Source organism: Cydia fagiglandana, chromosome 7, assembly GCF_963556715.1.
Source record: "Cydia fagiglandana chromosome 7, ilCydFagi1.1, whole genome shotgun sequence".
Taxonomy (NCBI): Eukaryota; Metazoa; Arthropoda; class Insecta; order Lepidoptera; family Tortricidae; genus Cydia; species Cydia fagiglandana.
Window position 1 is genome coordinate 9,334,242 of NC_085938.1, and position 26,885 is coordinate 9,361,126.

The window sequence follows — 26,885 nt, forward strand, 5'->3', positions numbered from 1 at the left end:
TCTGGATGTGTCCAAATCTAAGGCATTTTCGGCATTGAATTGTTGGCAGTAGGTATACCTCCACCACTAGAGAGGTATAATAAGCAAATATTCTAGATGGCAAAGTTTGACCTTCAAAAGTAACTACTACAGTCTGGGTTGGAACCCAGGATGGAGAGCCATCCTCCTTGGTCACTTTCCTTTGTAGTCGACGCGCTTTCAAAATCCTACCTTTACCTTCTATTAAATTTGTACCCTTAACAAAATCAATCATGGACCAATCTGTTGGAACTCCTCGAACTAGACCCATACGAGATATGTTGTACGTTGGTATGTTTGCTGATAGTTTGTGTTTATCTAGCATGGGGTTTTTTAAGATAGAGTTGGCATCAACAGCTTTATTGAATGTAACTGACACTCTATTGCGACCTACAGATTTTATCCCGTCCTTCTTAATATTTGTGACATTTGCCTGTGTTAAGAGCATACCTACGTAGATGGCTTTCAATGTTGACCTGGAGTCAGTAGAAGATTCCTTTGAGATGTGTACCACAAATGGGCCATCGTCGTCTGCATTGTATCCTCTACCTTCTGTGTCAAGATCCGGGTGTTTGTACAAAAGTGGGTTAGCATTCTCATCGCTTTGTTTATCTACGTGGGGGTTGGTGACATCCTCATTTACTATTGTTACCTGTTCCGAGATCTCTTTGTGGACGTCGGCTGTAATTTTTTTAAGAGCCGGTTCTTGTGGACTACTGACCGGTGATAAGTCTAATGTTTGCAAGTTTCTTTTTCTTGAATTATTTTCAATGTCCATACCAACCATAACATTAGAGTTACCATCGGTCTCGTCAGGCGGCTTTTCCTTCTCATTCCCCTCCATTGGCCCTAAGGCCAAAAAGGCCTTACCCTAGCTTTGTATCCGAACAAATGTATTAATAACCTAACTTATGTAAATAAACCTCAACCAAGTTAATAAATAAGGATGAAATTTACAAAGGATGTTATTTATAAAGGAAAATAACCTAAAAATGAACAGACTCACACGGCGCTTCTGTCAAAAGTCCTCGATATCTATGTCTGCTAACGCTGAAAACAACGGTCAATAAATAAAAAATATACCCTCCTTTGTTAATGTCCTGTGAAAAGTACATATATAGTCTCAATTTCTTAAACTCAATTGCCTACATTTGTACTCTGCAAAGGACATACATACATTTCAACATGGTATCACAAAATATTTTGAATAGTTAAAGAAAATAACTGTCTAATACGTAAATATATCATTTAATTATCGATAAATTATACGTCTTACGAGATAATTGTTATTAAAAAACGAGATTAATCACGATTAGACTTACCTTTGCGCGGGCGCAGGCAGGCGCGTCCACTTGCCGTCGCCATTTTTGAAAAATGACAGCTTGACATTGACATTTCTATTTTTTTCTATAAACTTTGACAGTTGTATAATGAGTTACAAGGAATGCATTAGGGTTACCATTGAGAAATACTCCACAGCATTTTTTTATTTCTTATGTCCTTTCCAAAGGAAGGATGTAGGCAGGAGGTTAAGGGGGGAAATCGGGGGGAGAAAGTTTGTATGGAAGAAAAATAAAAACAACAAATTTGTACCAAAAAAGGGCAAAAACGCATGGAAAAATTATTAAAACATTATATTTAAACTTTTAAAATGCCAAATTCAGTGTTTTAGTAAACATTTTTAATCTTTGACTTTGGGCATAGTTCCATTTGTATGGACATCGTTACCGCCACGCGCTATAAATTATTTTTTTGCTACAAAAAAATGTACGAATGCCTACTTTAAAGTGATATTTTCCAGAATAAAGAATACATGGGCTACATCGTCCAATTTTTTATTTAGTGCAAATCGTCACACTGTGATTGTACCATCCAAAATTGTCACAAAAAATTACATAACATTTTCATGTTTTATACGAAAATCATTTTTTTTGTATGGAAAGGCATAATAATTCTTTCAAAAATGAATTCTTCGTCCCTAATTTATACGAAAATGATATATAACTTGACCTAGTTGCTAAGACTAGGAAGGAATATAGCATAGATTGGGCCTGGGGAGCCGACCCTTTCACCCCCCCTTTTTGGGGGGTCTGCATGGTACGATCTCCTGTCTACCGGGCCAGATCAACTTTGTTTGACCTAAAGAACAATCGTGCCAAGCGGCATCGCCTGAGACTAAAGTGCATGCTAAATGACCTTACTGACCCTACTATAAGCCATGGAGTCAATATTAACACAAAAATTAAAGTCAAACTCATCCTCATACTCAATCAATAATTTCGCCTAGAAATGACTTTATAAACATCCTACATATCACTTCTAAGGAATTAAATATTTAAATTGTAAATAAAACAAAATTATTATTATTTGTATGTCTTTGCCATATCTCTGGACCATGGGGTCCCGGACCTTTGGGAGGCGTACGTGGGGCCGAAGCCAACAGCGCAGAGGCCCTTTAAGACACTTTAATCTAAAAGCAAGGGATACACGTGGCGGATACCATCCCCGAACGGACAATGTGATACATCCGGAGATGGTCCCCGCCAGGTGCAAAGACTATTGCAGTGCAGCACTTTTGTGCTGCGATGGGAACTAAGGTCACGGGCTATAGATTTGAAAGTTGGATGGACTGGATAATGGGCTATGGGAGAGACTAGCGGACACCTGCCGTGACAATCAGTCTCAAAATTGTAAATGACAGGTGGTGACTCGCCAACTCATTGAGTGAAATTATTATTATATTAGAATTTCATAGTTCTTGTTGTATTTCAACCTAAACACCTAGTTAAACATACTATATTCAATATCTCGGAGACATAAAACTCAAAAATGCACATTATCCCAGGAATAAAACCTAGCTAGATTGATTATTCGCCCTCGAAAACCCCCATATAGCAAATTTCTTTGAAATTGTTAGAGCCATTTCCGAGATGCCGGAAATATATATAATATAAATAAACAAGAATTGCTTAAAAAATATATATATTGTTAAAATATAACTGACATGAAGCTGTGTTACATAACAGATAATTATGAACTTGTTAAAATTACATTTTACCACAATTTCAAATAATAGATAATTGCGCAAAATCATTGCAGGGCAAATCATATTAAAATTATTAGATGAGTATGACAATGAGTATGGTTTTAAATTTAATGTTAATATTGACTCCATAGCTCACTATATTCTTACCATGTGTTGAACTCCGATGTCTATGGATAATATTTTAGACAAAATATTTCTCGTAGTCTCCATCAAATATATTGGAGCGGCCAAAGTGTTCAATAATATAGTACTAAATTTCAGAGAATATTATTAATATCGTTTTTTCCTGCCTTAGTAATAGCCTAATTGTTGTCTTAGTTTAGCCTATGAAACTGGATCTTATCTTAATATTATTTTCTAAATTCATTATTATTTGAAATCAAGCATGTTGTTTTATCATTTATCACATGATAAGGACAAGGTAGAGCCAATTTATGCAAATAGGTGCCAGAGTCTTTATTACATCATATAATTTAGCAGTTAATTATAATATCTTAATGGGGTCTTAGGGCAATTCAGGGGCACTAATTAATGTATCACCTCAGAACTAAAAATGTTTGTTGTCATTTACATTACTTTGTGTTCTATCTAATTTTTTACATGTATATCAAACTTTTTCCTAAATTTCACATTTTTGTATTTTTATTGATATTGCACTAATTGATATTGAACTTTTTGTACGAAACTTGCTTCAACCCTAAGACCTGTGCTTAAGATATTGTAAAATACGACCAAAAAAAATGTCCAATTGGAAAGCGTAAGTATAAAAGGTTACATGACTGGTTCGGTGCTGTATCAAAAGAGTAATATATAGAAAGTGTACCTGGGACGAGTCTGCATGTAGCGGTGCCCGAAGAAAATGATAGCCATGTACACCCCCACGTAGTAAAACGCCACAGTCCAATTCTCCGTCATCCATTTCCTTGAATTCTGATGGATAAACTCGCTCTCAAAATCGAAAATGTACGAGTAATTCGGAGTAGTGTCCAAATTGTACTTCCAAGTTGCGGACTCCATCTCGAAAGTTTTTGATAAGCCACTGACCACTCGTTGTCTACCTCACGCTACACTGATCATCACCCTGCCGGTGTCCGATTAATATAACCTAAATGGTATTTATTAATCGTTATATCACAGATGACTAATGTCAATATTTCGTGTGAAGGCGTGTTGCCTATATGACACTGACACCAGCAATGAGCGACAGTTAATAATATGTTGACTATTTATTTATTCGCGGTGAGACGCGGACGAAACACAAGACTTATTTTATTCGCGCAGTCAATGCCGCGGCAAGGTAGGAAGATGAATGAACTCGTTTCAGTCGTTTCGTCTCACGCCGCGCCTACTGCCATGACCACCGCGGGCTGCCACTGCCAGTGCCATAGAATTGACAAAGTCAATATAGAGTAGGAACTGTCACTCGACGTTTGCTCTATGGATTTCTTAATGTTTTGTCTACACCGGCGTCGCAACACGCTTGGCAACCAACCAGAGAGCCTACCGTGCTGTAAAAACTTTATTCAGTTTTCAAATCCCACGCTAGATGGCACAACAATGCATTTTTGTGGTAATAATATCACCACTACTTCTAAGCACAATATTTAGTAGGCTAAATAGCCTACTAAATAGGCTCCCTTGCTTTGTAGTCGAATAGAGTGAGAATGGTTGCTAACCGACTTAAAATTTATTTATAAATATTTACGAAATCATTATGCGTGTATATGAATTTGGAACATTTTTATATCTACAGGTTAAAACTAAATCTACCTATGATTTAAATTTGTACCTACTTGTACAAGCAGGCGACGACTTACGAGGCTATGGCTGCTTAAAATAATAGTCACACGTACTTTTAACATAATGATAATAAACCTACGGTAATATGTGATTTATTTGTTAATGATATTAAAGGAAATTACTTGTTTTGGGTTTCATTTGGATGGGTACGGTTGTATCAATGGGGCACAATTTGAAAAATGACTTGCTAGCAAAAAAGCTATGGCAAACTATAGTTTATTAATTTTATTAAACGTTAACCCAAGGGAATATTTATAGGTTTATAATGTTTCTTTTTTAGGGTTCCGTTCCTCAAAACGAAAAAATGGAACCCTTATAGGATCACTCGTGCATCTGTTTGTCTGTCCGTCTGTCACAGCCGATTTTCTCCGGAACCACTGGACCAATTAAGTTGAAATTTGGTACACATATGTAAGTTTGTGACCCAAAGACGGACATGTAACGTAAACGAATGAATTTTAAACATGGGGGCCACTTTTGGGGGGTAAATGAGAAAATTAAAAAATAAAGTTTTTCAAACTATATCGTGTTACATATCAAATGAAAGAGCTTATTATAAGAATCTCAAAATATAGACATAAAATGATCATTCCCCCCCCCCTTTATCTCCGAAACTACAGGGTCTAAAATTTTGAAAAAAATACATAAAATAGGTCTAAAATAGTCTATACATATAAATGACAGGAAAACTTATTAGAAATGTACAGTCAAGCGTGAGTCGGACTTAATATTTAGTTTTTGATCCGACCCCTACGGATTTTTTAAAGACATTTCAGTCACGTTTCACGTGTAAAACATACATTGTTAAAAATTGCGTAATGTACGGAACCCTTGGAACGCGAGTCCGACTCGCACTTGGCCGGTTTTTTTAAACTAAGCAGTAAATTTGTAATAATATGAGCAATCAAAGTGAAATTGTTACAACCGTACCCAGCCTACCTTTTAGTAAGCTACCAAATATATTATGTAGTACCAAATCATGACAAAAATACACATTATTTTATAAAAAGAATGAAGTCCCTTTAACAAATAATATTTAGTTAAATATTGATTTAAAAGCATGTCATACTTACCTACTAATAATTTTAACAATTTCTTAATCTTATTTTTTTAAACTAAAATAAAATATTAAAATAAATAGGTACCTATTATGAACAAAAGAAAGCAACGAACAATAGAAATATGAATATTTATGAAAATTAATAAAATCATAAGTAAATAAAATAATAAATTATGTATTGTTTATTATTATAATTATGTATAAAATAAAACATTTAGTTAAAGATGTAACAATATTAACAGATACAGTATAATTACTAACAAGAGAATTCACGGTTATTATTAAGTTCAAACTAAAAACATCGACAACCGAAAAAACAATTGATAATATCCTTTGAACAAAATATCACCAAAAAGTAACATGTTACTCAATCTAATTTTCAATTCAGTTATAATTGGTAATTTAAATTTTGGTTCCCTGTTATTATTTTCATTATGAGCGTGTATTAATGCCTCCGTCTTGTTATAAAAAGTGAACATGTAAAATGCTGGTTTTTTGCCAATATTCAGAATTCGATGAAACATCCCAGAATCCAATCGTGAGAGTTGTCCTGTTTTTAACTGGAAAGACTGGATATAAAGATTTATCATCTCTGGTTCAACAGCTACTTCTCCTTCTAAGATTGTTAGGGTGACGTTACTTAATTCTGGTGGAATATATTTTTCCAAAACATAATCTGTAAAAAGAAACATGTACTAAAGTACTTATAGACATATTTATAACTGACAAGATGACACGAAGGTGGATTGACTATCTTTACTATTTCGGCACTATTGACAATCTTTATTATTTGGGCACTCCCACTCCCCACTGAAATGAGGTAAAGGTACCAACCTGGAAAATCTGCGAAAAATACTACGTTGCTAAAAGGATCCCATGAGTGTACGTCACGCCTTATTTGACTCAAAATGGGTCTCCACTTTGTTGCATCATCCAAAAGGGGCATTAAGAAAGGAATCTTCTCAAAGGTGCTCCAAGAAACTTGCAATAAATCTACACGGGGATCAAACATTCGTTGGACAAATCTACCATTCATCGAACACCATACGTCAAGAAAAATTGAAATATTTTTAGAAAGCATTCCATTTTTCTTCTGGGATTTTTCGGATTCTTTAATCAAGGTGTTATTCAAACATATGGCGTATTGATGTACCATGTCTCCATGTTTATTCCAGCGGTCATTTGGGATAAATACGTTAGGGTCGATAAAGAAATGGTTACTTTTCTCGTTATCGACTACTTTCACGGTCACTGATTGGACATCCCATGTGTGAACCATCATATCCCAGGAATATCCGTAGAGACCGTCTGTCCAATTATTGTAGCCCTGAAAATAATAATATTGAATAATTATATTTACTCTACAATAGTTATACCTAAATAGCAACCACATGACTTAAGCAGTTACGTACAAAGTGAAATGGGAGCATAATTAATAGCACCACATATAACAATAATGAGGTGGGATTCTTGTACTCTTTATTACTTTATTTCTTTCTGATCTATATAATAAATTTATTATACCTACCAACAATGTAACTAGACACTATAATTAGAGTATTAAATCAATAACTACTATAAGTGCTACATTTAATTAAAGGTCTACCTTTGTACCTTGGTGATGAAGTGGGAAAACGGCAGGAAACCTTGCATAGTCATGTATATGAAAATCAAAATAGTCGTAATTTTTTTACGCCGAGTAATTACTGTGTTATTGTCTGTATCATTTTCTCTTTTACGAATGTGTTGTAATGATGTCACATTTTTATCGAAAGTAATTTTATGCTTTTGTATTTCAAAACATTCCACTTCATCTATTTCGGGAAATTTTAAATCTTCTGACTCACTAGTTTCGCAAAATTCTTCATTTTGTTCTTTATTTTCATATAACGATGCGCTGTCTTTTTCAAAAATGGTATTATCATCGTTATTTTCTGTATTGTTTTCATGTAGCCCCGGGGATCTTCTAGGAATTGTTTTATATATTATTTTACTAATTTCAACCACTGAAGTCATGCAGCGCAGTTTAACAAAATCAATCATTAATTTTGGCCAATTGAAGGGATAAAACAGTGGCATTGTAGCCAAACACACCCATGGAAACATACCTGAAAAAGAAAACAATATGGTTGCCTGTGGGATACTTATATATTCAGACCGTAAAAAGTCTGCGGCAATTTTGATAGCCCACGCAATGCAAGTGTCATTTTAAACGTCAAACTTCTATGAAATTATGACGTATACATAACACACTGCGTGGGGTATGAAATCCGCTGCAGACTTTGTTTGGTGCGACTATACATGTATTTAATGTACTGACGCATTGTAAACCTTTACCTACATTTGAATGAAATATAATAGAGTCCGTCTAAGCTTACTTCGCACAGACTTGAATAGATCAAAGTGAAATTTTACACTCATGATAACATTTCCACACTTTGTCATTGCAAATGTCATGTAGAGTTAGTTTGGTCTGAATGGTCCAACTCTATGTACATTGTATTCGTCTCGGTATTGGTCGTTTTTAGGGTTCTGTACCCAAAGGGTAAAAATGGGACTGTATTTACTAAGACTCCATGGTCCTTCCGTCTGTCTGTCACCAGGCTGTATCTCATGAACCGTGATAGCCAGACAGTTAAAATTTTCACAGATGATGTATTTTTGTTGCCGCTATACAAACTTTAATAATAAAAAGTACGGAACCCTCGGTGGGCAAGTCCGACTCGCACTTGTCCGGTATTTTAAATTCGCTATTATTATAATAGAATAGAATAGAAATACATTTATTTATGACAAACAAACACAGATGACAAAAACATGTTGACAAATATACAATGTGTTAAATCATCAAGTACTTATCTAAGTACCTCACCTACTCAACTATAACAGTTATGAGGAGCTAGTTAGTTTTTCAGGGCCTTTTCCGCAACTCGAACGATCCATTGTGCCTATTTTGCGTGAAAAAATTGAGGTAGCGCTACTCAAGCCACCGCTCCTCTACAAAACCTAACAGTGTTTTCAGGTTGCTAAATACCTATTTCAGTGTATTCGGCGTTCCTAGGTATTTGTTCCTGTATACTTCTACCTATGAGGAGCTACTTTTTGAATGTTTTATTTATGTCAACTATTCAGTTAAATTAAAGAGCTTACCTATTGTAAACAACCTGGAATTCATAAGATGGAATAAGGCGCAGAATACCATAGCCACATGCCGAGTGCGAGACCACATCATCCAAAAGGCCACAGTCAGATCGAACACGAAAATGAACCAGTGCACTATGAGGTAGTCGGTCTGCTCAATTGTTAAAAACAACCTGATGGATAAAGTAATTATGAATATTAATCATAAGCAAGCCACTGACGATCCTTCCAAATGGATGCCGTTACAATGGATTCATCCAAATGGACGGCATCCTAATATTAAACATTGTAAATTTTTGACATTCTCGGACCGATTTTGGATTGCAGCCACGTTATTTGGACTGTTGGAAGGCACGTCACTGGCCACCTTTATAGTATGTCAAGCCATTTCCGTCAGTAGAAAAAAGCGGCAAATTAAAATAAGATAGGTGCGAAATCCGCGAAGGATTATAATTGACCCATAGAAAATTTAATTCCGCGCCTTTTTCTACTGACGAAGTAGTTTGACCGGCTAGATTCAAACATGAAAAAAAAATCAAGGACATAAACACGTTGTACCCACAAGAATAGAAGTGGAAATACGTACATTGACAATTTTTTATATGCATATTATTGATAATTTTAACAAAGGAATAGGAATATATTGAAGATAATATGTTTTGTTTCAGTTATATGATTGTAGTTTTAATTTTAATGACATTTTGTAAAAGACTTGTAAGTAACAAAATTATTCCTAAATTTTTTGCAGCGTGTTTCTAGTCCACCATGTATAGGTAGGTAGGTATATCATTGTGATCTCAAACAGTAGAGATAATGGCTGGATGCATGACTCCCTTATCACATTCAGAATTTTTACTATTTTCTTACTCTTAATGTGATGATACATACGTAAAAGGAGTAAACACCCAATGAGCGCTAAGATTTGGCACAGAATATCCAGTTAGCCATTCTGCGGTGCCCTTTTTCACTCCGGCCATGAAGTAAAGAATGAAAAATTGGAACTTCAAAATGAAATATTGCCAATACGGCACTGTATCACTGGCTTTTTCCGGTTCTATAATAGCATCTAAAGACCTGAAACAATTAGAATTTAAACAGGTATAGGTAAATATTTATTGTTAAAGTTATGTTTTTAATATACTAATATACTCACCAATAGCAGTTGGCATCGGTAAAAGTAAGAAGAAAACCCACCAAACCAAACAAGTAACTATGATTGTTCCAGTAACTTTTCTCAATGAAGAATAAGTACCAATAGGAAATAGCAAATAGCCGCGCTAAGGAGTGGTATTTCCATCCCAGCATTATACCTAATGCACCTAAAACAAAAATTGAAATACACATAACTAGGTATTATACCAAATACTTATGTAAACCTGCGTAAAACATAAAAAACAGTTCCCATTCGCAAAGCGCCATCTAACGTGCAAATTGATAATCAACATTAATTCTACTAAAGAGCCATCTATATTTCAATTCCTATACATATCGAAGAATTTATGCAGGATGAATGATCTATGATTGAAAATGAATTGAATTTATAATTTTAATTACCTTCCAAAAGAATTATCTAAAGAGCAAACATACACAAAATTCGTTACCAAGCAAAAACCTAGAATAGACCACAGTTTTTACTTTCTTCTTTTTTCAATGAAAATAAGTATTATTCTATGATAATATAATAATATTTTTGTTATATTTAATATGCGTAGAAATAGATGCTGTTAGAAATAAATTAGGGTACCCATAGGAGTTATATCTTATGTGTATATTTTATATGCACGTGTAAGGGCCCCCCCACATCTGGCGTCTTTCGAGCGTCGGCGTCTGTCGGCGTCGGTCCAGCGCTATGGAAAGTGACGTCGCTGCGCAGTTGCGTCGACGCTGCGTCGACGTTGCGTCGACATCGGCCATAGAATTGTAGACGCCGACGCTCGAAAGACGCCAGATGTGGGGGGTGGGGGGGCCCTAATTGCAATACCCTTGTAGGTTGTAGGATAACATGTTGTAACTATTGTACCTATAGAGTAAGACCTGTACCCCAACATGTGAGCAATAAACATAATACAGTGAAACCTGGTTAAGTGGGACCTGGATAAGTGAGAAACCTCTATAGCTGGGACTCATGGTGCGGTCCCGACACTTTAGCACTGAATTACCTCTGTTACTGAGAAAAAACGAACCTCTATAACTGGGATTCGTTGTTGTGACTTTATAGTCACATTTACCTCTATAATTGAGACAGAGAGTGTATTTTACCTCTTTTACTGAGACTATATTTATAAGATTACATTTTCATAATTGTTTTTTAGAATTTTATAGGGAATTGACTTCAATATCTGAGATAACGTCAATCTATGACCTCTTTAACTTGGACTTCATTGAACAATTTCCGTATTCTTACTGACTCTTAGTCTATCCATAAATTCCGCATTTGCCTAATTGTGTCTAAACAACTTCAAGTTTGATTTAGTTACTTAATTTATGTAAGTAGTTAAAACTATCGAAACGAAAGCTGAAATTTTGATAAGTAACACGAAAAAAAATTTCATTTATTATTTATTAAATTTCTAATACGCAATGAAGTCCGTATCAAATTTAATTTAATTTTGAACTATCTATCCTTTGGCGAATCTTTCAAAATAAATTCAAAGAAATATTTCAACAGACTTAAAAAATATTTAGGGACAAGGATTCTTTCCCTTATTTATTTTTAAAGATAATTACTAAATACCTTATTAACCACCTCTATAACTGAAATATACTATAATATATTCTCACCTCTATTAATGGAACCCTCTGTAAATGAGACAGAAATTTATTTGTACCTGGCTAACTGGGAGCCTGTGTAAGTGGAAAACCTCTTTAAGTGAGACAAATTTGCTCGTCCCTTGAGATCTCACTTATCCAGGTATCACTGTATATTCTATTCTATTGTGACATCTATTGTTTTATACCATTATATTGTGACATCTATTGTAGTAGGTATACCATGGTTTGCAATAAACGATACTATACTATACTAAAACTAAGTTAGGGTTCATTATCACTAGTCAAAAATCTTGATAACTAGCCGATAATTTACCTATCCACAATGCTGTGTAGACAAAAGACATGTAGGGCATCGGAACACCCGGGACAAAGTCGAAAAGTGGAAAGTGGCACATTTTGGGGTCCCCCCATCTTTTGTTCAAGTGAGCTCCGCCGCGCTCATCCGGTATGTCGAATAGCATTGCCAAACCTAGGAAATAAAAAAATATTTTCACTTCTCATGCTCAAAAAGTGCACCTTTATGTCGTGCGTAGACGACATAAAATCGCATTTTATGCTCTAGAGCATAAAAGTAAAATTTTCTTCTAAGACTAAGGTAATCGGTCTCAACAGTCAAACTCAAACAGTTAAAACATATTGCACAATTTTACTGGGCAATAAAATTGTGTAGATGACAAAACTTGTTATATTATTTTATTTTTGCTACAATTTATTAGATATCCGTATTTTCTGTCATTAAATTTAGTAAATCACATAAAATAGGAGTCGATTATCGTTCAAAAATGCTCCGAAATGTTTGACTTGGCAGAAAACCAAGCGTCTGAAACTCTGATCACATGTTGAAAATTTAAAAAAAAACCGGGCAAGTGCGAGTCGGACTCGCGCACGAAGGGTTCCGTACCATAATGCAAAAAAATTGAAAAAAAAAGCAAAAAAAAAACGGTCACCCATGCAAGTACTGACCACTCCCGACGTTCACCGACAAAATCACGTTTGTTGTATGGGAGCCCCATTTAAATCTTTATTTTATTCTGTTTTTAGTATTTGTTGTTATAGCGGCAACAGAAATACATCATCTGTGAAAATTTCAAATGTCTAGCTATCACGGTTCGTGAGATACAGCCTGGTGACAGACGGACGGACGGACGGACGGACGGACGGACGGACAGCGAAGTCTTAGTAATAGGGTCCCGTTTTACCCTTTGAGTACGGAACCCTAAAAACTAAATAGTTAGTTGGCGGAAATTGGTTATTTCGTGGTTATATATATATATATATATATTGGTTAATTGGTTATTGGACAATTTCGTGGTGTAAATTGCCGTGAAAAATATAATTTTTTCTCGCAATCGAAGTGAAAAGCAGAGTGTACAACAAGGGCATAAATGTCCATTTTTAGGGTTCCGTACCCAAAGGGTAAAACGGGACCCTATTACTAAGACTTCGCTGTCCGTCCGTCCGTCCGTCCGTCTGTCACCAGGCTGTATCTCACGAACCGTGATAGCTAGACAGTTGAAATTTGCACAGATGATGTATTTCTGTTGCCGCTATAACAACAAATACTAAAAACAGAATAAAATAAAGATTTAAATGGGGCTCCCATACAACAAACGTGATTTTTAGGGTTCCGTACCCAAAGGGTAAAACGGGACCCTATTACTAAGACTTCGCTGTCCGTCCGTCCGTCCGTCCGTCCGTCTGTCACCAGGCTGTATCTCACGAACCGTGATAGCTAGACAGTTGAAATTTTCACAGATGATGTATTTCTGTTGCCGCTATAACAACAAATAGGTACTAAAAACAGAATAAAATAAAGATTTAAATGGGGCTCCCATACAACAAACGTGATTTATGATCAAAGTTAAGCAACGTCGGGAGGGGTCAGTACGTGGATGGGTGACCGTTTTTTTTTTGCTTTTTTTTTGTTTTTTTTTTGCATTATGGTACGGAACCCTTCGTGCGCGAGTCCGACTCGCACTTGCCCGGTTTTTTTGACCAAAGTTAAGCAACGTCGGGAGTGGTCAGTACTTGGATGGGTGACCGTTTTTTTTTGCCTTTTTTTGCATTATGGTACGGAACCCTTCGTGCGTGGTGTGGACGTGGACTTGGATCAAATCAAGTGGAGTGGACGCAAACGCCAATTTGTATATAACAAGTAAGAGCCTCTATTTACAAACATCACCGATATCGCCTGCGATTTATTGGTGGGTTTTGTAGAGTCCCTATGTATTCTTAATTACAGAAATTAAAGTATGGTATAACAGTATAATTTAATGCTTAAATAGTTAATTAAAACGTTACACACTAATAATAACTTACCAAATAAAATTCTCGTGACAGCTAAACTGGAGGCATCCTTCGGGGCATGCAAATAATTAACGACTTTGGCAAACGTCGTTTCTTTAATCTCAAATCCAAACTGTTCTTTAAATTTCGAACCAAACGCCCCGAACAACATATCCAACTTTTCCTTGAATTTCATTTTAGTACAGACAATTTTTGGGCGTTTCGCTTAATCTCCGGGATAAGACTAACGAATTTCCACGCGGCGACGCTTCAGGTAAATTATATTTGATGTTATTTATCTCAGTGGAACTCATGTGTCTATTTAATTATGGAAAGGGGATGCTCAGACGTTAATGGGAATGTGTCATTTCCAGTTGATTACACTCTTAGGGGTGACACTTGTCTGCTTTGCTGATACTAAAATATTTGAGGTATATATACAGGGTGTAATCGTTATAAGTGTAGCCAGGCGATATAATTCCGTAAATATAACAGATATCAGAAAACTGCCAATTGATATCGAAAGTGCGTTACCCAATGAGTAAAATTACATTAAAAACTTTTTTAAATAAAAGCAGAAATATCTCAAACATTAACTTCAATCCCTCCCATACATTTAGTACGACGACTCACCCCTCAAAGAACGTCGGTATCGTAAGAGATAAAACTGCATGAGATTATTATTTTATTACAGTTTATTATCGCAAAGAGATCGCAAATAAATAATGAATCTCATGCAGTTTTATCTCTTACGACACCGACGTTCTTTGAGGGGTGAGTGATCGTACTAAATGTATGGGAGGGATTGAAGTTAATGTTTGGGATATTTCTGCTTTTATTTAAAAAAGTTATTAATGTAATTTTACTCATTCGGTAACGCACTTTCGATATCAATTTGTAGTTTTCTGATATCTGTCATATTTACGGAATTATCGCCTGGCTACACTTAACGATTACACCCTGTATATATACTTACATATGAATTTACATTATATTAATATGCATTGCAATATTTGCGTCAAGTTAATCTCCGACTCCGCAACGATAGGAGACCCTGTTAGAAATCTACATCAGTCAAGCGTGAGTCGAACTTAAGACAAAAAAACAATACAATTGTGTGCTGTACGGAACCCTTGGAACATCAGTGCGGTTCGCAGTTGGCCGGTTTATTTTGTATGTTTGTTACCTACCTCAGCACTTCAATTATAGAATAAGAATTTGTTTATTGCCACACACAGACAAGAAAATTAACAAAGACGATAAAAACAAAACAAACAAAAAATACACAAATACATTATGATTATGCACAGATCACTGATCATGGAATCCATGAGGGGGTATAGGGGGTATTTTTTTTGTATTTTCATCAACAAATTTAGCATTTGCTCTTTGATGATTCATTATTAAATATTCAGTCGAATTTACATTAAGCATCTTAATCTGAAGTAATTAATAAGGAGAAAAAAATACCCATTGTTTCTCGGAGTAATTAACAATGGAGCCGCCATTAACAGGCGTTCCCCTCTGTCGAAAATAGGCGGCCAATGGTCAACCTCATGTCAACCATATGTATGGACTGACGTTTATCTGACATGACGTACCTATACATTTGATGTGCCCCTCCCCCGCAAAAAACCGCAGACTATTTTGTACCGAAAATTTTAGACATGGCGTCTCCGTTGGTTATATCCTCCAAGCATTGTTTGGTGTACTTTTGCTCCTACCTATTGTCTATTGTTAGGGTTCCGTACCCAAAGGGTAAAACGGGACCCTATTACTAAGACTTCGCTGTCCGTCCGTCCGTCCGTCCGTCCGTCCGTCCGTCCGTCCGTCCGTCCGTCCGTCCGTCCGTCCGTCCGTCTGTCACCAGGCTGTATCTCACGAACCGTGATAGCTAGACAGTTGAAATTTTCACAGATGATGTATTTCTGTTGCCGCTATAACAACAAATACTAAAAACAGAATAAAATAATGATTTAAATAGGGCTCCCATACAATAAACGTGATTTTTTGACCAAAGTTATTACTTATGGCGCAAAGTTACCCCATTGTGCTCCAAATTAATAAGCCCCGCCAAAACGGGGAGATCATTTTATGACAAACGCAAAAATACGTACGTACGAACGTAGAAATTCTAAATATATATGTATCAGAGTAGACGGGCCCGCAGCTCCGCTCGTTTCGTTTATCTGAGTATATAAATAATAACATAGAAATAATATAATTAGACGTTAAATCATTTTAATGACTTGGAGCATAGTTACCCAACAGGGAGCAAAGTAGGACCATTTCACAGTACGAGTAAATAGGTATAAGAAAGAAAAGCTGATGTATGTGCTGAAATATTTAATTCTTTAATATTACAATTTGATATATAATTCCACTAAGAACAGACATTTAATTATTGTCAATGATATAATTATACAATTTAGAAACGTACATAATTTCAACAATATCCCTTTGACCGCCGCCATCAAAGATATCATGTGATTTCCAAATAGGTATGTACCTAAGTAGGTACATACCTGGTATAGGGGTAAGGGATAGGTAGTCTTGATAGTTTGGTATACTTACCTACTTAGGTAAGTATACCAAACTATAAATAAAACTAGGGGCTCATATCGTTTTAGTGATCAAGGGACCACTCGAGAAAAAAATATCAACGACCACCAATTGTTGAATAAAATGTACCTACAAAGGGTTGTTATGCTTATTGGCGGACCACTTTAGGTGGTCCCAATGACCAACGGTTAAGAACCACTGTGTTAAACATTGCAGCATTGGGTAGTTTGTGTAATGGGGTTGGCAACTATCAAAAGTTTGCATAGATGGCGCCATCATAACTTGCCCCTTTCTCTAATTTTGTTCTATGAGATTTGGCTTAAGTAGCATCCAGGCCTCAAAATGTCTTAAAAAAAAACAAAAATTTGACTTTAATGGCTCCTCTACCTTCTGCACGATGGGCCAACGCCGGCCACTCCAAGGGACGCATTTATGCGTTAGAGGGAGCAAGTGATATTGCTATCTCATTCTACCGCATGGCTGCGTCCCTTGGAGTGCCCGCCGGTGTTGGCCCATCGCATAGAGGAGCCATAAAATCCTTCGACCGGCCAACCCCACGGCTTGGAAACAAAAATTGCAAAATTCTAGCATGGCAAATCAATAATGTCCTTGCGTGTGATTGCATTATGCATCACCTTAATAATCGGATGTCGTCACACGTATTAAAGTGTCTACAAGTCACTTTTTTACTCCTTGGAGTTGTAAGCAATGTTAGCAATGTCACGCAACGTGCAACTATGTTGCCTAGTAAATTATCTGTCGCGATATTATACTTACATTCGTGGTTCGCGTCCGTTTGCATTTTCTGTAAGCTATTCTCGCTATTTCGTAAAACACAATTTCTATATACCTTTATTTTTGAATTTTGTTATTGTAGTTGTACACCCTGTGGTACCCGGTAGTCAGGCTAACGTAGCCGAGTGGATAAGGCGTCAGACCAGAGGGAGTGATGCGGCGAAGTGGGCCCGGGAGGTTAACAGCCAACGAACGAAACGAAACGAACGGGTAGTACACTGAAACGCTTTGTATAAAAAATACACCCCCCAAATATATCCCCCAATATAAGTTTAAACACCTAGAAAACTCCTAGCAGGGCTGGTAACCCATGGAGTTTATTACCACGCCTCCTTCTTCTCCCTGGAAGGAGAGGCCATTATAAGTCTAAAAAAATTATTGCGTTAAATATATAATCAATGAATGTAAATACTGTAAATAAATGTACCAAGCATGTGTTAATCTAATAAATGGCTATTCTGATTCTGATTCTGAAAAAATACACGTTGTATGTTGTTCAACCCCTCAGAATCCCATCTTCTCTACATTGTAGTTTATTCTGTGAAATATTGATAGCCTTAAAATAGATAGACGCGGCGATCAAAGAAGGAAACATTTAACTACATATGTCTAGATATTTTTTTCAACATTACTTTTTTTAATATAGGCAATAACTTAGTAGTCCAGTTGATATTTTCGTTTTTTTATTTTACAGACTATGATAAATCACGCTGCTGGTGTCCTCAGAAATGTTGCTGACTCAGCACCTTTACTAGCCTCATCTATGTGGTAGGTATTTAGTTAAAGCTAGGTTTACACTGCTCCTTAAATCTCTACAGTAAACTGCATTTGCACACATTGTCGATGGAAACACTTAAGTACATGCAGTTTAAGTTGTTTAAGTGGAAACCTGGTGGAAACCCAACTTAAGTGTCGTTATACTTCGTTATGTCAGTTATGTGAAGTGTATAATATGGACATAATCCCTCCAACTGACAACGATTTTCTTAAGATATTCAGTTAGAGAAATATGTTAAATCTACCAAAGCTATTGCTCCTTTTTCGCGCCAAGAAACCGATATGTTATCAACTTGTTATAAATGCTGCAAGTACCTACCTACTACAAATTATATGTGTACCTGTCCATGACTTAGGTACTTAAAGGGTAAACAGGACAAATATGAGCTATACTTCGAAAATTACGTGACATTATTATGAAAAGCAAAAATAATATACATATGCGGCCAAGTGAAGGGGTAAGTAAGTCGTATGCCGGAAAATGCTACATATTCCGAATACTTATAGTAGGTAATTGCGCTAGTTTCTTTCTTTCAGCTCTAGTTTTCGTCCATTTCGTAAATTTTGAATTTAAAGCTACCTTGCTGCACAGATTTAATGTTATTGCAATCTATAAATATAATAGATTTGTCTCCATAAAAATGATATTTCGTAAGTAGCGAATAAATAATATTAGTTGCTACTCCGTCCAGTGGACGAACGCTAAGCACAATGTGCATAGACACTATAAGCCATAGATAATAAAGGTAAAAAATAGAAAATGTTTGGGACCTCTACCCTTATATATATATATATTTGGTTTATGGTTTTAATTCTATTTATTATATCTATGGCCAAAATTGTAGGTAATTACTAAATTTTGATTATTTCAAATGATTTATGTACGTGTTTGTGTTGGAAAGGGTAAAATATATATAATAGTAAGGTATTTCTTAATTGACATATACATATTTAAATCTTAACTATGCGTTAACTTTGTACTTATGTGACGTCACTGGAATAAATAGCCGCCTAATGCTAACGTAAAAACTAGTTACTATTTTGTTTGTTTTGAAACATTTATATAACTGCCTATTTTATATAAGCCATACGATTAAATAAAGTTTGTTTTGAAATAGGAAATAAATGCAAAATGTCGAGGAAAAAAAGAACAAACTAAAATTCGAATACGTTTAATAATAATAAATAAAATAAACTATTAACAAATATGTAAAAAAAATCAATTCAAAAACGACTTTTTCATCACATACTTTTGTAGATTATATCGCTCTGGTTATGACACAGGTTGTAAAATAATACAAGTGCAAGATCTAGATAAGATCTATACATTTTAAGATTATACTTACTAAACTATACCGCAACTTAATGAGCTAGTATCTCTTCAGTCGGCAGGGAATATACTACAATGTGGTCTAGATAAAATACAAAATACAATACTTAATACACAGGAAAAAAGAACAAAGTCATATCGTCGCTGGACAGCAATAATGCTGTAACCCGCAATACAATTGTAGTTTAAGTTACAGCATTATTGCTTTCCAGCGGCGAATGGATAAGTGACTTGATTACAGCTTTAACCGACTCGGTCGGAGTACAGTCAGAACTATAATAAATAACGTAAAATTATCTATGTACGGAAACGGCAAACTGAAGAGACGTTTGATTACAGTTTATTCCTCACATTTAGGAACTTTGTTGAACATACGACAAATAAAAATTGACTGTAACATAATTCTTATAAAAACTTACATCACAGTAAATGTTTCAATACTCGGACTGCGCATTTGTGCGCAAACAGAAACAAACAGGCTAACCTATTTTAAAATAATTGTAAATATAATCAGATGCCATCCGATCGTAATTATAATAATTTCATCGTCAAAATAAATACTAATATAATGCTTGGCACCTCATACAGAGATTTGCAAATAACGATATATCGTTCAATAATTTACAATGTACAACTATAGAAACGATTATAATAACATTAAAAACAGTCAAATCTAAACAACGAAACTTTACGCTTTATGACACTTGGGCAGAGATCACAGTGCAAACAATTTGGTCGGGATACACGTTGACTTGTTGCGATTCTTATCAGCATCAGATACAAACGGAATGTCCTTAAAATAACGCTTAACATAAACATTAAAAATACAATATTCGAAATCATTTAAATCTCTTGTAAAATTGCTGTACATTTTGGCCTCGCGTCTACTGCAAAAAGCTTATTTGATGTCTAAATTTAAAAACTCACTAAAGCGTAAGTTTGGTAAACGCATACTACTATCAAATTCAACAGTCTAAAATTTCTAAAAATCCAGATTTGATTCAGTTAAGATGACTATGAGCTAATTACATTTCGTAATTAGGTCTAAAACATCTAAATGCCGGTGTAGCCTTGGCTAGTAATATGAAGTTCAGTAGGCTCCGATGACGCCGCCGGGGCCGGGCAGCACGGACTTGCCAGATAGGAACACGTCCACGGCCCGGGCCGCTTGCCGACCTTCCGAGATAGCCCACACCACTAGAGATTGGCCGCGGCGACAATCTGTTGGGAGAAAATTAATGATTGTAATTATTTCAGTCTTATCGCAAGCCTTATCGTAAGTTCATAAAACAAATAAGATAAAAAATATAGATAGTGTGTCGGGGGTGTAACCTTGTGTTGTTTATTATTTGATATTAAAAGAGGGGTTAGTAAAAATCTACAAAATATTAACTAAATAAATAATTAAGTACATATATACAAAACAAAGAATTAAGTTTTATAAACAATCGTCTATTATTCATATGACGCGGTTTTCATATTTCATATTTCGTACCTGCAATAAAATAATTTATGTAAAATACGAAATACCTATATTATGCTCGTGTGTCTTTTAGTTGTTCCAATGTCACTAAGTCTAAGGTCCTTTTAAGAACTTGTCCAATACAAGAAAGCATATAATAGACTTGTCTACATTAATGTTGAAATATATACCAAACAATTTAAAATACATGTAGTTGTATCAATATTTTACGATAATATGTTGTAGGTATTACTTTGTAATGTACAGTCAGCGTCAGAGAAACGTGACCCCCCTGGTTTTAAAACTATAGCTCACACGGCAACGTCGAAACATTAGTTCAACATCGCCACAGCCGTATCAAGCATCATATTATTTCAAAAAGTCATTTTTCCCTTTTGTCTCCCAACCGCCGTTGTTGGGAATCGATCCTCGGACCTCGCGGCTGTTATTAAGATTACATGTTCTTACATTAGTCCGTCACTTATACCATTGAGCCACGGAACACATTATTACTTGCGAAAATATGAATCACTATCGTCAAATCGTAAAGGTGGAAGTTACTTACTCGTATGTCGATGCGTCCTTGTCTTAGTCATAGATACTTAATATAGTCTTGTCTTTGTTTATTATTATTTCTCTACCCTCATATCCGAATCCGAAAGTGAGTAACAACATCTTTAACTAAATATGTGTTTAGGTTGAATTTGGTATGATTATCCCGTTTCGTATTTTTTAAATTACAATTGAGTTTTAGGGTAACTTTGTAATAATTCGCATCCGCCGCAAATCATTACCGTCATCGTTACGTCTATTCTAGGTGTACCGAAGTAGTAACGTTGTTTTATACATGTTATTCTTGACTTGTCCGAATCCGTGCCAACTGAGTTTTAAAATGGTTCGATTAAACCCTTTTATGTGATCGAAAATTGTAGTGCTTTGGGAACAAAACCAGAGTATTAAAAAAATTGCACGAGAAATGAATATAGCGGTGAGTTACTTAGAGTTTCCTCCATTTCATTGGCCATGTTTTGTTAGTAGACCTATTAAGTTTAAATTGTGTTTTTTTTATTTGCAGAGGAGCACGGTTCGTAAATGGCTAAGGCGGTATGAAAGAACGGGTGACGTAAAGAAGATCGGCAAGGCCCTTGTCCTTCTGCCTACACAGAGGAATCTCAGCGGCACCGTAGTATTGTGCAAATGCATACCGACGCTCCATTTACTACAACTCGCTCAACAGCTGAACGATACCTGGAAATATTACGGGACGTGATGCTACCATCAGTTCGTGTCGCATATCCTGAAGGGCAATTTTTTTTGTGCAAGACAATAGTGCAGTGCATCGCTCACGGATAGTCCAACAGTGGTTAGAATCTCAACCAGACATTACAGTTTTCGACTGGCCATCTAAGAGCCCTGACCTGACCTGAACCCAATTGAAAATTTATGGGGTCAAATGTTGCTCAACTGGGACCCCGATCAGGTCAAATCAAAACGAAACCTTGATGAAGAAGTCTATAGAACGTGGGAACTTATGATATGAGGAATACTGGCATATGCTCAAACTTGGTAGCTAGCATGAAAAGTAGGCTAAAACAAATAGAAGAGAATAACGGTTACCCTCTCCAGTATTAGAAAAAAAATACAGCTAGTGAAATATAGTGTAATATTTTAATATATTGTTCTTTGATGGGCATGCTAAAGTTTTACTGATATTGTTCCAGATTATACCTTGTGTTTTTAGCATTACAAGGAAGCTTAACGTGTCTTTACATTTAAAACACTTTTGAAAAATAAGTCATAGTAAATACGTTACAGATATGTAGCAAGGACATATAGGTTTTACATTATTTTGGTTTCATAAGTAATAGTTACTTTTTGTTAGAAGCGTTATTACATAACAAGATTTGTCAAGATTGTTAACCCTTTTTCTAATGCTAAAAGCAAGGTATAGGTAGTAAGTGTTGTGTTTCCTAAAACTGTGGTAACGTGACAGGAGATGAATATTGTTATCGCTGGCCGATAACATGCTGTTTCTCTCTGAAACGTAGTTCATGGCTCGCAAGGTTAGAATATCTTCGCGTTTTATACATAACCATTATTTATCAAACCCAATATTTACATATAGTTATCTGTTATGCAACTGCATTACTTGCTATTACTTATTAAGACAGCTATACTTAATCGCAGCCCATGTAACATACCACAATTTTGATTAACTTACACTATAATATTGTTGTTTATTTACTATTAAAAGACAATTATGCTTACAATGCAGCTGTTACGCAAAGTTATTGATAGTTAGGCAACATAAATGTTCAATTTATATAATGGAAAATAGAAGTATCAAACATATATCTGCCAAACTAAACGCATATCGGTATAGTATAATAGGGATGTTGATTGTTTTTAAAATAAATTATTACACAACCATGTATGAAATAAAGCACCAGAACAATAATTATGAAACGTAGACTTAAGTTATTTTTAGCCACACTTTCTATTTTATAAAACTTATAGAACTATAAAATAAAGAGTAGGTTTTATAATGTTTCATATAAATTCCACAGCGGCAAATCGTTTTGACAGTTCGAAAAAATAAACTGGTGTAATGGCTTGTGCTTAACGTTAATAAAATACCAATAAAATACAGTGATTTTAAGATTGTTTTTATTTTATTTTTTCCTATTTCTACTATAATATTTGATATTACCCGTATTCAGTTTTCAATAGTTCTGAACTTAATAACACAGGTATGCTAACAAAGAAAAAAACAAAAAGATTCTAAAATTTTGGTCGGTCTCGAACCCGGTTTCTCGGGATCTTTAGTCCGCTTATGAAACCACACAGCTACGCAAACATTACGTGGGATGACGAAATTATTGTACAGTTTGTATGCTGCTATTAGGGGGGTCACGTCTCTCTGACGCTGACTGTACATAGGTACCGTTAGCCAAGAAAGTGGTCCACCACTTTTCGACTCTATCATCTGATTGATAGAGTCGAAAAGTAGTAGACCATGCACTTTCTTGGCTGACTGTACCTGTAATTTGCAATAATGTGCATTTCATACAATACGTACCTATCGTATCATTCAATCCCATCGTTAAAATCATTACAATGAGATTGAGTGATATGTTAAAAAGTACGACATGTCAACGACAATTATTAACGAAATAATAAAAAGGGATGTTGTTACTTGTTATGTTCGCAAGTTGTTGAAACCTGAATAATTAATATGTGTTTCACATAATCAAAAATGCTCTTAAAAATGGTAGGTAGGTTTAGTTTTTTGATACCTATTGTTTATTTACTTTTCCTTCAATACTTCGTACTTTTTATTTTGATCCCGAAGCGAAGTGTACAAATAGAAATCTTACGTACTAGAACTTTTTACGAGGTTTTCTCGAAGGACTACAGTATGGGGTTCTTCAAAAAACCGGACAAGTGCGAGTCGGACTCGCCCACCGGGGCCCTAGGGTTCCGTACTTTTTAGTATTTGTTGTTATAGCGGCAACAGAAATACATCATCTGTGAAAATTTCAACTGTCTAGCTATCACGGTTCGTGAGATACAGCCTGGTGACAGACGGACGGACGGACAGCGGAGTCTTAGTAATAGGGTCCCGTTTTACCCTTTGGGTACGGAACCCTAAAAAAGGAGTGTACTAGTTGTTATAGGGTCTGTCAAACGCATGTACTTTATACCCCTGGATTTACAGGCGTCCACAGGATAAGGCGAACGCTCGCGCCGACGTGGTATTAAAAAAGCGGCCAAGTGCGAGTCGGACTCGCCCATGAAGGGTTCCGTACCACCAAGTAACATAATAAAATTGCGGTTTACGATTTATGACGTATTAAAAAAAAACTACTTACCAGATCTCGTTCAAACCAATTTTTGGTGGAAGTTTGCATGGTAATGTACATCATATATTTTTTTTAGATTTATCATTCTCTTATTTTAGAAGTTACGGGGGGGGGGGGGACGACGACACACATTTTACCACTTATGGGTTTGATGAAAAAAAAATTTTTTGAGTTTCAGTTCTAAGTATGGGGAACCCCAAAAATGTATTGTTTTTTTTTTCTATTTTTGTGTAAAATCTTAATGCGGCTCACAGAATACATCTACTTACCATGTTTCAAGAGTATAGTTCTTATAGTTTCGGAAAAAAGTGGCTGTGACATACACGGACAGACGGATAGACATGTGACGAATCTATACGGGTTCCGTTTTTTGCCATTTGGCTACGGAACCCTAAAAACCGTTACACAAATGCCGAATGAACTTACCTCCGGCAGCAAACACGTTGTTGACGGGTGTGTGATAGATGTTTTTCTTGTCGGTTTCCACGTTGCTGCGCGCGTCCAAAGGTAAGTCTGCAATATAGACAATATGCTCGTACAACTTCATTAGACAAATCGCGTCTCACAGCTTGAGAACTAACGTATAATTATGATTATAGTTCGTTTTTTTTAGCATTAGAAATAAGGTAAACAATCTTGGTGTGTCTTTTAATTGAAAAACAAATTTTAAAAATAAGTTACGGCAAATATGTAACTATGATGAATCTAATACGATCATTTATGTTCTTCTGCTTTCATAAGTAATAGTTATTGATTTTTAAAAAGCGTTTTTAATTAAAAGACTTGTCAAGATCGCTTACCTTCTTTCAAGTTCTTTCTAATGCTAAGAAATCGAACTATAGTTAATTATCGCACTGGTGCCAACTAAAGTGTCATTCTATGGAACTTGCTAACCATGTAAACAAAACAAAAGTCACTAGTGAATTCATCATTCAGAGACAATTTCAATATGGCGGTTTGTTTACATAGTTAGCAAGTACCATAGAATGACACTTTAGTATCGAAGGCCCGGTTCGAGCCAAAAGAGTACGTAAACATCCCAAAGACAGTGCTTAGGGAAACTTACCAAGCTGATGTGCCACGTATCTCTCGGGCCCCAGGAAGCCCATGGCCAGCAGCACCAGCTCCGCCTTGTACACCTTCTCTGTTCCTGGGACCTCCTTCATCTCCCACCGGCCGCCCGCGGCGCGCGTCCACTCCACCTCCACGGCTGACACACCAGACACGTTGCCGTAACCTGGTAGTATCGGAGGCCCGCTTCGAGAGGATGAGCCACAAGAGTAAGTAAACATCCCGAAAACAGGGAAACTTACCAAGCTGATGTGCCACGTATCTCTCGGGCCCCAGGAAGCCCATGGCCAGCAGCACCAGCTCCGCCTTGTACACCTTCTCAGTTCCTGGGACCTCCTTCATCTCCCAGCGGCCGCCCGCGGCTCGCGTCCACTCCACCTCCACGGCTGACACACCAGCCACGTTTCCGTATCCTGGTGTGGTAAGTAGAAAGTTTGTACTATAGGTAATTAGATCTCTTCATTTTTGCGTTTTACCGATTACATCACAGACCATAAACTAAACGCAACAAGTACTCGTACTATCGAAAAGGCTAAAATAAATATTATAGGCAATTTTTACATGAATTGACTAAGTCCTACGGTAAGCTCACGAAGGCTTGTGTTGTGTTTACTTAAACAAAGATACTTATATATGTAGACTCATCACACAAATAAATGCCCTTACCGGGAGTCCAACCCGGGACCATCGGCTTCACAGGCAGGGTCACTACCCACTAGGCCAGACCAGTCGTCAAAACATAACATTACATAACCAGACATAGACGTTTTTGTGGCAAAATAAAGTGATTGACAATATAGAATATCGACATGTCTGTTATCGATGTTACCTTAACGTTATACTTAGATATTTATCACATTCTATAGGAATATAGTTACCGCGAATTACACAACATGTTCGAT

General features: G+C 36.0%; 3 protein-coding genes across 4 annotated transcripts in view; all 3 read right to left on the reverse strand.

The window, feature by feature from the left end:
• The window catches only part of LOC134665852 (very long chain fatty acid elongase 6), a 62,401-nt gene extending 58,009 nt beyond the window's left edge, over positions 1-4,392 (reverse strand). For both annotated transcript variants that reach the window (XM_063522885.1, XM_063522884.1), the window contains exon 1: positions 3,888-4,392. In XM_063522885.1, coding sequence (XP_063378955.1) covers positions 3,888-4,081 — 194 coding nt within the window. In that variant the 5' untranslated portion in view covers positions 4,082-4,392. The remainder of the gene's footprint in view (positions 1-3,887) is intronic.
• A 1,819-nt stretch (positions 4,393-6,211) lies between these two features.
• On the reverse strand, positions 6,212-14,319 carry LOC134666193 (vitamin K-dependent gamma-carboxylase). The gene is made up of 8 exons (XM_063523344.1): positions 14,157-14,319; positions 12,151-12,330; positions 10,219-10,384; positions 9,954-10,139; positions 9,075-9,238; positions 7,539-8,032; positions 6,759-7,251; positions 6,212-6,600 (listed from the first exon to the last, which is right to left on the reverse strand). The coding sequence occupies exons 1-8, from the start codon at positions 14,317-14,319 to the stop codon at positions 6,212-6,214; spliced, it is 2,235 nt and encodes a 744-aa protein (XP_063379414.1).
• Positions 14,320-19,413: 5,094 nt separating this feature from the next.
• LOC134665860 (uncharacterized) overlaps positions 19,414-26,885 on the reverse strand; it is an 89,499-nt gene continuing 82,027 nt past the window's right edge. The window contains exons 41-43 of the mRNA XM_063522893.1: positions 25,979-26,149; positions 25,339-25,425; positions 19,414-20,808 (exon numbers count right to left, since the gene is read on the reverse strand). Coding sequence (XP_063378963.1) covers positions 20,678-20,808; positions 25,339-25,425; positions 25,979-26,149 — 389 coding nt within the window. The 3' untranslated portion in view covers positions 19,414-20,677. The remainder of the gene's footprint in view (positions 20,809-25,338; positions 25,426-25,978; positions 26,150-26,885) is intronic.

Coding starts and splice junctions, on each gene's coding strand:
- LOC134666193 (XM_063523344.1), bottom strand. CDS start 14,319: ATGAAATTCAAGGAAAAGTTGGATATGTTGTTCGGGGCGTTTGGTTCG. Junction 10,385..12,150: donor CTACACAGCATTGTGGATAG/GTAAATTATCGG, acceptor TTTTTGTTTTAG/GTGCATTAGGTATAATGCTG. Junction 7,252..7,538: donor TTTCCCACTTCATCACCAAG/GTACAAAGGTAG, acceptor TATTATTTTCAG/GGCTACAATAATTGGACAGA.